Below are 12665 nucleotides of genomic sequence, written 5' to 3'. Positions count from 1 at the left end.
CATGAATCACGCGAGTCCTTTGACAGCTTGAACCTTTTAAGACGAAGACAACGTTCTTAGGGTTTCGTCTATAGATTGCTTTAGTGGTGGGAGGAGATTCATAGGAGCCGTGTGGACTAAATAATGGCAAGGGTATATATGAATATGCAGCTTGTAATTTGGCTTTAGCTTAGTGCTACATATATAGTATGAGTCACCCAAACAGGATTCAATCTGGCTAATAATGATTGTTGTTTGTTGGATGCAATTGATATGTAGGATAGTGATTCTGCATGTACAAGGTTTGTCGCTATGGCAACGAATCGGTATTGCAAAAGTGCACACTGATATGTACAAAATGATGTTAAAGTTGAGTAGATCGAGCATAAAATACGTTCTGCTATGTAAAACATAGCTTACAGTATATGAATCATAGAAGACACCATACATATAGGATTTGCAAACGAAAGGTAAAAGGGATATTACCATAGAGCATGCAAAAGAGACAAGCTTACATAGTGTGCGGTACAACAACAATATAATAGACCATAGACAATTTAGCAGATAATTCTAATCCATTAATAATAAACAGTTTATGAACGATAGCTGTGGTGGCTTTAACGTCCACGCATACAGAGGTAGCTCGATAGTGTTCGGTTGATTAAAAAGGGATTGTTAACTTTATGAAACCAGGCTTTGTACAGAATCCCGTGCTTTCTGTATATGTGCTGATGTAATCTGTGATAAAATTGTTAATGTAAACAATTGAAACCCATGTTTTTAAATGTGGTACGTAGGACGGCAAAACTGACCTGGCTACTTTGAACACTTTCACGCAAACTAACCATGGCAGCTTCCCGAAACAAATTATCCAAAGAGGCACCTTTAATTTTGAAAAGAGTATCAGAGTACTAGTTAATTGAATATGTCTCTTTTGTACAACAATGATAAACTTTGCAAATCCAACTTTTACCTGTCCATCGATCTGTTTCCGTGGCTAAATGAATTCGTTCCTCCTCGGTTAAAACAGTTGGCATTTTCGCACAGAGACCTTCGATAATGGCTAGTCGTTGCTTTTTGGTGTGATAGTAAACAAGACATTAGTTGCTTGGTGCAAAAGAACTATTAAACTGTATCTTCCTGCTGCAAGTCACCTTTTGGTTTGGTCGTTGGACGTGTATATGTTCATCGAAACGACCAGGGCGCAGGACAGCTGGATCAATTGCCTCAATCCGATTCGTAGCTATCAAAGGTAGTCGAGTGTAAGTGTATGAACGTTCCTAGTTCAGCACTCAGAAGCTATTCTGTAAATTACCTCCAACCACGAGTACATCGATTTGTACATTGTTCGTGTTACTTTTGGTCAATAATCCATCCATTGCTACAATAAAATAATGTACAAACTCGTTATAACAAACTATGGCGAAAAACAAGAGACCTTTCATCGTCAAACCTCGAGGTAGTAGTTTTGTTCCCTTTCTCACCTGTCAAAAAGGATGTAACAATACGATCGCTTGTGTTTTCTGAACTGGAACTTGTTCCTCGCTTTGGCAACAACATGTCGATTTGGTCAATAAATAGAATACACGGTGCATTGGCTCTTGCATGCGCAAACAGTTTGGCGAGATTGCTCTCAGATTCACCTACGACTTTGGATCGTACTTGAGAGCTCTATACATACCATGTAGTTTGTCCAAATTAGAGAAATCAGTACGTTGAACGCTTTTCATTTCTTGGCCTGCCCGTCCCTTCTCTCTCCCTGTGCCATGTGCAATAGTGTCGATTATAAGAACACGAACAATACCTCGACAAACATGAAATTGACACCTGTCTCTGACGCTAGAGCGCAACACAACATGGTTTTGCCACACCCTGGAGGGCCATAGACCATGATGCCTCGCGGTGGTGCAATGCCCAAGGCAGTGTATTTGTCTGGATTATGGAACGGGTAAATCACTGATGTTTTTATTTCTTGAATGATCGATTCGACGCCAAATAAGTCGGCAAAGCGAACGCGGGGTATCTAGTAGTAGCAGGGTGTCAGAAAAAAAACATAAGCCTTTTTGTATTGGGTGCATATGAAAAAAGACATCCTCTATGTATACCTTGGAAGCATATTCGCTCATATTTGAGGGTCGTACAACCCTGAGAGCATTTTCAAAATGCTCCGAGGAAGCAACATTGACTTTTTGATGAATCAGTTGTAACACGACCTGCGTGCACAGGCTTTGCAGATCGCTCGGGACAAATCCATGTGTTACTTGAGCAACTTGTCCGAGCACTAGGCTCCGATCCGTGTCCGATGCAAACGGTATTCCTGCATACTGTTTGTAAATATGAAGTCATTCTTTGATCCGTGATTCTATTCTTACGTTGTGCCATGATTTCCAGAATTTCACGTCGTGCCTGGGACGTTTTAATGACCACCTCGTGGACGTCATCAAGCCGGCCAGCGCGAAGAAAACTGCCATCCATCGCATGTAATCGACTAGTCAACCCTGTAATGATAAAACACCATGTTCAGTTTGCTTTGTCGACCCGCCCTCCCTTGGCCTCTCTTTTTGTTTGTATTTTTTACCAATAATGTAAATAAAAGGACAAAGTGGATGCTGATTCAGCCGATCCAGAATGGATAACAAAGTAGACGCTATCCGAACATCCAAGTCGCCCTTTTTGCCTTTCAATGATCCAGCCAGCAAGTCGATCTCATCCACAATAACAATACTGTTCTGTCTTATGTCATTGAATACGCGCAATAATTTGGATTCACTTGCGCCCTGTTCTAGTTATACAAAGTAAGATTAGTGTCAAGTTCACACTCTTTGCGAATGATTTGAAAAAGTATGCCCTTACCACTCATAAAGATGTCAGGTCCGTTCACCACGTGGTATGGTATTTTAGAGTATTCTGCACACACACATACACATAAAGATATACATAAAGCAGTTTCAGTGTGTTTGTACTCTGCTCAAGAAAAGGAGCATATCAAAAGTCTTATTTACTTGCAATGGCCATTGCCATGGCAGTTTTACCCGTGCCGGGTTTGCCATGCAACAAAATGCCTTTCGATCGTGGCAATAAGGATAAGGTGGTGGAATCGAGTGTTGTTGTTGTTGTTGATCGACTTTGTAAGAGTGTATGCCATTGCGTAGTAATGTGTTCAATAAGGTCACGACAACCGCCAATCTCGGCGATTACTGCATTGATCCACCAATCCATAACGCGATGATTCTGATCTACGACCTGGGCTGTTATTATGAATACACAGTATACACAGTAGAGCCTGCATAGCTTACTCGGATACGGTTTTCTATAACTCCGACGCGGGGGAAAATGGACGATCTGTCAAAAAAAATGCTATTAACCAGATATGGTGTCGCAAAGTCACTACTCACCTGAGATAGACAAGATAAAATGATAGATGCTACTATGCAAATAGTATGTCTGAGGACAGTCGCTTCATAACAAATGAATGTGTCGAACCTGCACACGTCCTGATTCGGCCAGCTGGGTTGCCACCAAGAACTGAAGTGATCATCTTCTAGAGTGGAAACACTGGCATCCGGTTGGTAGTAGGGTTGTATGTGATGCATGGGATATATAAGCAAGTACAGTACGTCGCAACAGATGGGCAGAAAGAAGGGCAGTAAGAGCAGAGCCACTCTCTAGCTATCTAGCTATCTTGTGTACCATATGGCATGTACTGTAATGATTTGGGATGTCAAATGTTTCGGAATAACAAAGCACAGGGAAATGACGTTTGGATGATGCCATAATTGTGATGATACTTTTTTTTTATTATTAGAATGGTTATTGATTTATGTAATGAAAATATATACAAGAGCGATTTATGTGCAGTAAAATGTTGTACAATCATACGTATAAAGAGAATTAATACATGTTGTGATGAAAGAGAACAGAGGATTAAAGCAAAGGAAGGATCAGTAGTGCATGAATACATAATGTGCTCTGGGAGTATGCGGTAGTTAAAGAGAAAGACTTTCTTTCTGCTGCTTTTTGGTTGTTGTTGTTGTTGTTGTTGGTAATAGTAATAAGTAGCAATGATCTTACACAGAAGTAAATCTAACTTCTCTTGGCACGACGTCTGCGCAAGGTTCCATTAGCGACTTTTTCCTGTCGCGTCACCCGTCGCGAGCGCATGTTCACATGGCGATTTCGATACGAGTCAACGGCACGCTGGATCAATCCACGGCGGCCACAGAGTTGATCTTGATTCAACCAGCAGAGTTTCCAGCCAAGCTGGTTACAACTGGTTTCGTATTCCCATCGATTGCCATCGTAATCGTCCTTGTCAACGTTGGCTCGAGGATAGATCTACGTAAGCAGTGTAACGTGTCAGTCTCATTCATTCTAGATGACTAGAATAGGCAAAGTAGCGGCGAATGGCATCATTATTTCACATACCGCATTCAATACTCGGAACTCCATAGGAATGTCATCCAGCGCACAGTTATCGACATCTGTTCGCACGGTATATTCTTTGACCAGACGATCGTGCGAATACAGAAATGTAATGTGCTCGACACCTTCGATAAAGTGGGCCACTGGCTCATGCGCTGAAAGTGAAACCACCGATGCCACCGATGGGTGAGACGAGTTTCGCCGACGATAGGGTCGAGTCGAAGGCGATGAACGTCGACGGCCACGGCCCGATTTGGCAGGACCACCAGCGTGTGTGTTGGGTTGTTGTTGCGGCTGAGGCGTCTGCTGCTGCTGTTGCTGTTGTTGCTGTTGTAGTGATAGCATTTGTTGTTGCTGCATTTGCTGCGGCGGATAACACATGGTTGGCATGCCAAAATCCAGGCTAGAGGAAGGTGGAGGCGAGGGTTCGGGAGGCATGCCACCAGATGCAGCGGCGGCGGCAGCAGCAGCCATGGCAGCAGCAGAAGATGTGTTCAACTGGAAACCAAACCACGATGGCAGTTGACCGGTTTGCATTGCTTGTGCGGGTGATTCCACAGGTGGCGTTGGTGGCAAAAACATGGAGGAAGAATCCTGTTGCTGTGGTGGTTGTTGAGTCGTATAGTCCAAAGGATGTTGCGGTTGCTGCTGCTGCTGCTGCTGTTGTTGTTGTTGTTGTTGAAATAAGATGTTGGAAGTGTACTGCTGCCATTGTTGTTGTTGCTGTTGCTGTTGCTTGTCAAACATCGGCGAGGTTGAGGCAGACGAAGTGGTCGTCGATGTGGGATGCATCAAATTCAAACACGAGGATGGGTCGAGAGGATCCAAGAGTTCAGCTGTTTGTGGCGGCGGTGTCTGGCCGAGATGGAACAGCGGCTGTTGCATCAGATCGATGGGCAAGTCTTGCGACGACGCTGTTGATGATGTGGTCGTGGTCGTGGTTGGTGTGGCAGAGGCAGCGACAGCAGCAGCTGCAGAGGACATGAACTCGGACCAAGCGTCTTTGACGGGTTCGGTTATCAATGCAGCAGTAGCGGTGGTAGCAGTGTGGTTGTGGTGGTGGCGATCGGTGGAGGTGGCAGTGGATGTTTGATGACCCATAGCCTGCGCAACGGCTACAGCGACGTCAAGAGGATCAGAGCTCGAATTGGGATCCATTTGGGGCAGAAATGAGTTTTTCTAGTGGGTGGCAAAAAGAGAGGAAGGAAAGAGCAAAAAACAAACAAACGAATGTTTGGAGAGGATGTTTGTTAGTCGATGAGAAACCTGGAACATCCGCTACTGCTTTAAGACAGTTCTGTCTTGTGAAACATTGCAGCACATAGCTGGACTGACACAGCTTGCTGTTGCTGTTGCTTTCGTTCGTTGCATGATTTTTCAGTCGCAGCTTCTTGTGGTGGGAAAACGATGGTTTTTACATGACGAAACAATTACTTCTGCTCGTTGCTGCTGCTCCTATTTCTGGGAAGAGACGTTGTTGGTAGGTGACAGCTGTGCTGCTAGTCTTGGTGTGGACTGCGACAGAGAGGATGGGCTCGGATGATTTTTACATTTTTGGCAGAGAGCGACTCGTCGGTCAAACACCGTCGGGTGTTCAGTGCACTCTGATCGGGGAGACATGCTCTGGTAACCGGGCGACAGGCTATGACGGCGACGATTTAGCCAAGGTGCACTATCATAGTAGCAGCAGTACCAGAGAAAATCGGCGAAGTTGCTAGAAAGAAGTGACGTATGCATCTCATGTTTATCACTTACGCAGTGATGATATCGACAACTGGTCAGTGCGAGCGTTAGCGTGTTTGTGCTTGTGATCACTGCCACATTCTTTGCACGTGCGTTCTTCAGTGCCGATCAATGATAGTGACGTTGCAACTCTCTATCTCTCATATTGCGGCAAAACTATACACCCGACGTCATCACACACTGATCGCTTGATGAGTGTAATATACGCCAAGTTTCACTTGATGACATGCTGCCTACAGCTCATGCATTAAAAAATAGGTCATGCTACACGTAGAAAAAAAAATTATTTCTTCGGAAACCCGACGTGCCGAGCTGATCCGATTCCATCATAGCATAGTCGTAACCAGACAACAGTTCTATTGTTGATAGCTGACAGTTACAGCGCAGCGGATCTTTGGATTCGGTTGACAAAGGCAACCTCCCTCGTACCACATCACCCGCTTACTCATTAAATAGAAGCAACAATTTGCATGCTTGCATGAAAGTATACTATTTTTTTTTATTCTTTACTGCTCGAGTCGTTCAAAACCTGGATTCTGCTTCAAGAATTGTGAGCACTTCTTCTTGAGCTGATTTTCCGTCAACTGATTCTGATTCAAATCCTCATCCCGAAACATGGCTCTGTAATCGTCACCATACTTGGTGATTAACCGTGCGACCCAATGTTGCTGGTACATGGATTGATATTTAACGTTTTTATGCGCATTCCGTGCCTGCTCTTCCAACTGTCGGACAACATCCGTCTTGGCCTCCACTGGCTCTGGCTCTTCTTCCAAAATCTCGTCGTGTGTCTTTTGTCGTCCCACAATGACCCGAATCACATTGCCCTCGTCGTCACGTTGGATGATACCTTCGCCTGGCTTTAGTGATTTTTCGAGTCTGGCGACATCTTCTTCGGTCAACTCTTTTTCCTCTTGTTCTTCTCCTTCCTCTTGGTCTTCGCTAGGATGTTCGGGCTTTGCGTCAGGATACAGTTTTTCGACACCTCCGGCTTTGCCGTTTAAGGACGTCATTAAGCCCAATCGTTTATAACTGTCATCCAAGTTTGTTTCTGTTAGTCACTCTCCCCTCTCAAGCAATAACTCAAAGTGGTCGGCTTACTTTTGGATCAAAGTTTGTTTCTTGTCCCAGTTATGTTTAATGATTGCATTGCCCTGTTATTGTTGTTTGTTACAAAGATTTAGATCTAAAGTTACGATCGATCGCATAGCGAAGATTTGCCGTTAAAAAGTTTTTTTTTCGGCAAGGAAGCGACCTACCTGAATATTGTATTTTTTACGTTTATCTGCTGTCCGTCGAGTGTTTTTGCTCCCGCTTTTTTGAGCCTTTCGTTTCTGTGGAGTGGCCATGACGGTTTATATATTAAATAAGTGTGTAGTCAATAAATAGAAAAAAAGAGAAAGGTCAAAGTAAGAAAAAAAAAAAGTTGATAGTGGGTGGCTTCGGAATTTTAAAGTCGTAGCTGCTCAACTTGCTGTCGTCGTTTCTTGTGTGCTGCTTGTATATATCCTTGCCAAATGCCCCGTTCACGATCGCCTCACCGTCGTGATAGCCGTGACCGAAGTTCGCTTCGCTATCGCGATCTCGACAATCCACGCTCTCGCTCACGCTCACCCTATCCATCTCGTTCACCACCTCGCCATCGAAGAAGACGTTCGCCATCACCTTCATCGTATCGCAGCAGCCGCCGTCGTTCTAGAAGCCGCGATCGAGACAGACGGAGAGCACGTAGTCCAAGAGGTATGCTCTTAAGATTCATTCCTTTTACCTTTAGAGTTCATTTTATTCTTTTTTTCTCTTCATTCATGCTCTTTCTCTTTTCCATCTAAAGGAAAACGCAAGGTACTGAAACATTTTCTTCTTTAATGTGCACCTAGATTATGACAGAGATCGGGAACGCTCAAGACATTATCGCTCACGAAGCCCGTCACCTTCACGTTCCTCTCGACGGTAAATATACGTCCATTGACCTTGCATATACGTCAAGTAAACGAAAAAGAAAGGCTAACAGTAAATATGGATCTATTTTCAAAAGCCGTCGTCGCGATGACTATGATGACCTGGAGAATGTGGATAGAAGACCACGTCGTTCGTCGCGGTCTCGTTCGCGGTCTCCATCTTCTTCACGACGACGTCGTAGACGCGACGACCAAGACAGCGAAAGAGAAGAAGGAGAGGATAATGATGACGGAAAGCGGGACCCAAGTGTAGAAATCAATGAAGACGACGACGACGAGACGAGAATGATGAAATTGATGGGATTCTCTGGATTCGAAACGACAAAGAACCAACATGTGCCAGGAACTGATGTATCCGGTGCAAGCGTCAAGAAGGCACTCAAGTATCGTCAATACATGAACCGTCGCGGTGGTTTCAACAGGTACTTATTTTCTTTTAATATCACAGAAGTGTCTTTTTTTCCCAATCATGCTCATTCTTTACCATAGACCATTGGATAATGTGTAAGGTCTTTCTCTTCTTTTTTCATTCTTCTTTGTGGCGAGAGAAAACAGATGAAAGATATAAGAATAATTATAAAAAAAAGAAGACATGTTGTTGATATATATAAAATGTTTTTGTACATGAAGAGGGGGAGAGAGACGACAGAATGTATATGCGTGTGATCAGAAGGAGGACAAGGAGAAAAGAAGAAAATGCCAGATTACAGTAAGAATTTAGTAAGAAAAGGGATGCTACAACTATCGAAAAGAGATTTAATCCATCATCACGTCAGAGTCGTAATCGTGCTGAATGTCGTCGCGAGGTGCTGAATGTACAATCTCACGTCGGATTTCTGGAGTGATTTCGGCATGGAACTTGTGCTTGACAACATCCAAAATGATTTCTTTCTGCTCAGGGATCATATCCTGCTTGTATCTATGAGACACACAACAGGTTACAGTAAGTTACCACGCTTGCAGGCCATGCCCTTCGTTTTGTATACTATACTACCTCTGTGTAAACACCAACAAGGACTGATGCCATAAGACGGGCATTTCTCGGGAATCGTTGCGGAACCGCTGGAAATGTTCGACGAGGCCATCAATCACCTTGTAGGGCAGGGCATACTTTTTGTCGAGCAAGATACGAATAAACAGACTGTTGGGACCCGTGTAGTCCATCTGAACCAACCGCAACAAAGCAGCCGACGAGTGCAAGACAGCAATCGACACCTTGGACAAGACACTGCCGACAATGGCGGCCTCCTTCAGCGTACATGTGCCAGTCTCGCAGAGCGGGAACAAGAAGCCCTTGAAGAATGGTGCAGGCTTGTAAAGGGCCTTTTTCATGGCCATGTACAAGTGATAGTTGAGCTTTTTGTTTTCCTGGATATCATCACGAACGCGATCGAGCAACACCAAGCTCAAGAATCGTTGCACCTGCTCCTGCTTCAAGTTGGAAACAAACATGCGCGTGGCTTCGTATGTGGCGTGTGGGCTCCAGCTTTCAGGTCGTGTCAGATACAATATTTCTTCCCAGTTGCCGAGCGATGGGATGATCTTGAACGCCTTGGGCAATTTGCCAGACTTGTATCGACTCAACAGTTGACCCACCCTGACATGATCGAAAACACACGTTCCCATTTAGCATACTCTTCTTCCCTCGTCATTTCCATCCTTCTTCATCTCTAATCTTACTTTGTATAAACCTCGACCACCTTGGGATTCATTTCAGGCATAGCCTCCTCACCACCTTCACAACCTTCTCCTTGAGCATCCATGGCATTCTTTTCATTGATCTTCTCCATAATCAAATCCGCCAACGTTTTCTTTTGAAGTGGTGCTGTGGGTAAAAATTGCTGCAACACATCTGCATCCTCTTCCTCGATCTCTAGTTCCTCGTATTCGCCATATTTGTCGACATCATCCAAATCTTCGTCGTCGCTTGGATCAAATCCAAGTGGAAATTGTGGTGCTGCAGTAGTAGCTGAGGAAGGTTTGCCTTCAATTTGTTCTTGTTGCTCTCGTGCCATCTTTAAAACTCTTTTTGACATTTTCGAATCCAAGTATTCCTGTTTTTTTTGAGCAAATTCTCGTTAGATTCACAAGCCTGTAATGAAAGTATATTGGAATGTCGAATGTTGAAAAGCTATAATTTGCTCTTTTAACTGTGAATTATATACCTCTTCGACTTCTTCTTGTCCGTTCCTGTCAACAAACTTTTGCCGAACGGCTTTACGGCGAATTCCCTGATCGGGTGTGTCGACCAATTCAGCATGAAGAGGGTCATGTCGCTGTGCTCGTCCGGAAGAACGCTTATCTTTGCCCATGGTTAATGTAAGAGAGAAGGTGAGGGGCGGGAATCGAGTGTTCGACCAACAAACCTAAGCCACGATAATCGAGCAAGTCGGTCGGCTTCAAAAAAAAAAGTTGGGAACGGAAATCCTTGCATTTTTTTTCCACTGCTTAGAACATGCTAGGGAAGGCGTTTCAAAAATTTCACGGATGAGTTTCACTGTCCGACATACGCATGCCGAGTATTTTCGTATGAAAAAGAAGGAAAAGAACTTACACGTTTTTAAGCAACGGGGCTCGCCCTCTCCGAAAAGAAGGCTTCCCGAAACCTGCGCCGGCATGCCGACGGTGCGTCCCACAACATATGAGAAAGACTCTGCCGAAACATCGTCAATCCCATACTCGTTGCACGAATTCAGCCGAAGCTTCATCGAACGTGCGATATAACACTGGAAAGCAAGCAACATAAATGCCCTTTGCTCGGGCGTTGTGCTCCCAGTAGTAGCCTGACAAAAACAAAGGAGCGAGCCTAAAAGGCCCGCCCCTTTGGGCAACAGAAAGGAAAGAAATTAAGGCAGTTAGCAGTCTTGCTAGACAGACAACGTACATTAAGACGAGACACACACACCAAATTAACTGATGAAATGATGTACTGTACTTACAGTAATAAAGCAGCGATCACACTGTGCAACCATCCTTGTTCTTTCATCCTTCATTGGGCCATGCCTTCAACTTGACAGCACGAGAAGCAACAAGAAGCGAGATGGACTTGTTGACCACGAGAAACAGCAGCTTGAGCAACAGGATGACGGCAACTAGCTTGTCCCTAGACACAGGAGAAGGCCTGGCTTGCTTGAGAACAAAGATGGAGTGATTTCAACCACTGTCTGTGATGGATGGATGGATGGATGGTGGATACATCTTGAGCATAGTAGGTAAACTTCTTTGACAAGTTTCTCAGGCCGGGAGTAGCACAGTGGTGGAAACTAGTGACAGCCAAGAGACTCAGTAGCAGCAGCAGCAGAGGCAGTGGTGTGAGGTGTCTTGATTATTACACGAGTGATGACATGATAGGTCTGAACGGTGGACACAGCAGAGACGAATGGCAACACGAAATCAACGGATGGCTCTTTTCCTAACCTTGTACGCCTTGTCCTTGCTGCCATAAGTTTCAATATACAAGTCAAAAAAGAAAAGAGAAAGGTGTAAGCGGCTAGCATATATACCTCAGCAATCATCATGCCCACATCCAGTATACCCCATCATCCCAAAGAAAATAGAATGCCGTACATTTTTTAATACTCACACTACTAACCGAGTAAGAGAAATATCGTAATGTGTGCCCTATGAAACATCCGTGGTGACGATGAGTATCAATCATCCTATGGCGCAGTCCCCAGCATTTGTCCTATCCATTTGCATCTTTCTTCATCTGTCCGAGCAACCCTTTGACTGTAATAATACTTACGTTGACCTTGTTACACTGACAGCACGCGGAAGGAGATAATGATACTTGTTCAGAGGGAGATATATGAAAAATGCTAATTTTACACAAATGCCAACTGTGATTAGCCACTCTTTTTAAAACCATTTACACACGGTCATTTCACAATTACCTAGCCCATTGCCCAATTGCCAAACATAAAACTTACGATCCTTCTCTTCTGAGATCTTGGAGAACCAGCTTGCATATTGCGACGAGGATCCTTCTTGTGTAGCACAAAGCGGAGATGGTCATCTATCACAAGGATGTCGTAAAAGGTTAATAGAGGGAATTGAAGGCGACGATGATTGTGGAAACAACGTATGTACACCATTTGTTGTATAGAAGAAACAACATCACATACCATTCATAATAAAAACAGAACCTTGGCGCAGCCGCAGCAGGAGGAAAGCATGGCCGTGCTTCTTGGATGAACAATCGCACGGGTATGCCTATTGAGTGGCAATACTGTATTGATGGAAGACAATAAAGAAAAAGAGAGAAAATTTTCAGAGAAAAAAATACGCAGTGTCGTATATATACGTCTACGTTCGAATGACCCAAAAGAAGGGGCGATAATCGCTTGACAGTTTTCACGAGCAAGATGCGTAGGAATTGCCAAAAGAGCCGTCAAGTTCTTTGCTCTTTCATTATGGATATTCCCCATCTAAGCTGTGGCGATATTGGTACCATTTTCTAGCCACGGTCTTGTAGTTCACTGTTGTATGTTTTATTTCAGATAAGAGGCCTTGTCGTGTTTGCAAAGTAGAGTAAAAGCAAACAAGTGCCATGGTCTGATCGGA

At 44.1% G+C, this 12665-nt stretch overlaps 5 protein-coding genes across 5 annotated transcripts; 1 reads left to right on the top strand and 4 right to left on the bottom strand.

Annotated features, from left to right (window-relative positions):
* Positions 1 to 459: 459 nt before the first annotated feature.
* Positions 460 to 3275, bottom strand: BDB00DRAFT_808894 (P-loop containing nucleoside triphosphate hydrolase protein). Its single transcript, XM_053122442.1, has 12 exons — positions 2982 to 3275; positions 2833 to 2886; positions 2558 to 2761; positions 2352 to 2477; positions 2085 to 2296; positions 1784 to 2002; positions 1464 to 1650; positions 1295 to 1360; positions 1134 to 1222; positions 953 to 1052; positions 792 to 862; positions 460 to 717 (listed from the first exon to the last, which is right to left on the bottom strand). The coding sequence occupies exons 1-12, from the start codon at positions 3196 to 3198 to the stop codon at positions 661 to 663; spliced, it is 1602 nt and encodes a 533-aa protein (XP_052982705.1). The 5' UTR covers positions 3199 to 3275; the 3' UTR covers positions 460 to 660.
* A 738-nt stretch (positions 3276 to 4013) lies between these two features.
* BDB00DRAFT_119338 (uncharacterized protein) lies at positions 4014 to 5313 on the bottom strand. The gene is made up of 3 exons (XM_053116130.1): positions 5126 to 5313; positions 4405 to 5052; positions 4014 to 4314 (listed from the first exon to the last, which is right to left on the bottom strand). The coding sequence occupies exons 2-3, from the start codon at positions 4981 to 4983 to the stop codon at positions 4063 to 4065; spliced, it is 831 nt and encodes a 276-aa protein (XP_052982704.1). The 5' UTR covers positions 4984 to 5052; positions 5126 to 5313; the 3' UTR covers positions 4014 to 4062.
* Positions 5314 to 6480: 1167 nt separating this feature from the next.
* Positions 6481 to 7575, bottom strand: BDB00DRAFT_808888 (ribosome biogenesis protein Nop16). The gene is made up of 3 exons (XM_053122441.1): positions 7404 to 7575; positions 7246 to 7298; positions 6481 to 7176 (listed from the first exon to the last, which is right to left on the bottom strand). The coding sequence occupies exons 1-3, from the start codon at positions 7491 to 7493 to the stop codon at positions 6651 to 6653; spliced, it is 669 nt and encodes a 222-aa protein (XP_052982703.1). The 5' UTR covers positions 7494 to 7575; the 3' UTR covers positions 6481 to 6650.
* Positions 7576 to 7912: 337 nt separating this feature from the next.
* Positions 7913 to 8690, top strand: BDB00DRAFT_808885 (uncharacterized protein). The gene is made up of 3 exons (XM_053122440.1): positions 7913 to 8094; positions 8180 to 8524; positions 8592 to 8690. The coding sequence occupies exons 2-3, from the start codon at positions 8388 to 8390 to the stop codon at positions 8608 to 8610; spliced, it is 156 nt and encodes a 51-aa protein (XP_052982702.1). The 5' UTR covers positions 7913 to 8094; positions 8180 to 8387; the 3' UTR covers positions 8611 to 8690.
* BDB00DRAFT_808883 (Bystin-domain-containing protein) lies at positions 8691 to 10836 on the bottom strand. The gene is made up of 5 exons (XM_053122439.1): positions 10657 to 10836; positions 10268 to 10560; positions 9783 to 10156; positions 9097 to 9699; positions 8691 to 9021 (listed from the first exon to the last, which is right to left on the bottom strand). The coding sequence occupies exons 2-5, from the start codon at positions 10412 to 10414 to the stop codon at positions 8859 to 8861; spliced, it is 1287 nt and encodes a 428-aa protein (XP_052982701.1). The 5' UTR covers positions 10415 to 10560; positions 10657 to 10836; the 3' UTR covers positions 8691 to 8858.
* Positions 10837 to 12665: the final 1829 nt, after the last annotated feature.

Source organism: Zychaea mexicana, assembly GCF_025766255.1.
Source record: "Zychaea mexicana strain RSA 1403 chromosome Unknown BDB00scaffold_14, whole genome shotgun sequence".
Taxonomy (NCBI): Eukaryota; Fungi; Mucoromycota; class Mucoromycetes; order Mucorales; family Lichtheimiaceae; genus Zychaea; species Zychaea mexicana.
This window is presented reverse-complemented; position numbering and strand designations above follow the sequence as displayed.

Coding starts and splice junctions, on each gene's coding strand:
- BDB00DRAFT_808883 (XM_053122439.1), bottom strand. CDS start 10,414: ATGGGCAAAGATAAGCGTTCTTCCGGACGAGCACAGCGACATGACCCT. Junction 10,157..10,267: donor GACAAGAAGAAGTCGAAGAG/GTATATAATTCA, acceptor CAAAAAAAACAG/GAATACTTGGATTCGAAAAT. Junction 9,700..9,782: donor GTGGTCGAGGTTTATACAAA/GTAAGATTAGAG, acceptor CGATCATGTCAG/GGTGGGTCAACTGTTGAGTC.
- BDB00DRAFT_808888 (XM_053122441.1), bottom strand. CDS start 7,493: ATGGCCACTCCACAGAAACGAAAGGCTCAAAAAAGCGGGAGCAAAAAC. Junction 7,299..7,403: donor GTAAAAAATACAATATTCAG/GTAGGTCGCTTC, acceptor CAACAATAACAG/GGCAATGCAATCATTAAACA. Junction 7,177..7,245: donor AAACAAACTTTGATCCAAAA/GTAAGCCGACCA, acceptor CTTGGATGACAG/TTATAAACGATTGGGCTTAA.
- BDB00DRAFT_808885 (XM_053122440.1), top strand. CDS start 8,388: ATGATGAAATTGATGGGATTCTCTGGATTCGAAACGACAAAGAACCAA.
- BDB00DRAFT_119338 (XM_053116130.1), bottom strand. CDS start 4,983: ATGTTTTTGCCACCAACGCCACCTGTGGAATCACCCGCACAAGCAATG. Junction 4,315..4,404: donor AGTTCCGAGTATTGAATGCG/GTATGTGAAATA, acceptor CTGCTTACGTAG/ATCTATCCTCGAGCCAACGT.
- BDB00DRAFT_808894 (XM_053122442.1), bottom strand. CDS start 3,198: ATGGATTGGTGGATCAATGCAGTAATCGCCGAGATTGGCGGTTGTCGT. Junction 2,887..2,981: donor CATGGCAATGGCCATTGCAA/GTAAATAAGACT, acceptor GTGTGTGTGCAG/AATACTCTAAAATACCATAC. Junction 2,762..2,832: donor ACCTGACATCTTTATGAGTG/GTAAGGGCATAC, acceptor TTGTATAACTAG/AACAGGGCGCAAGTGAATCC.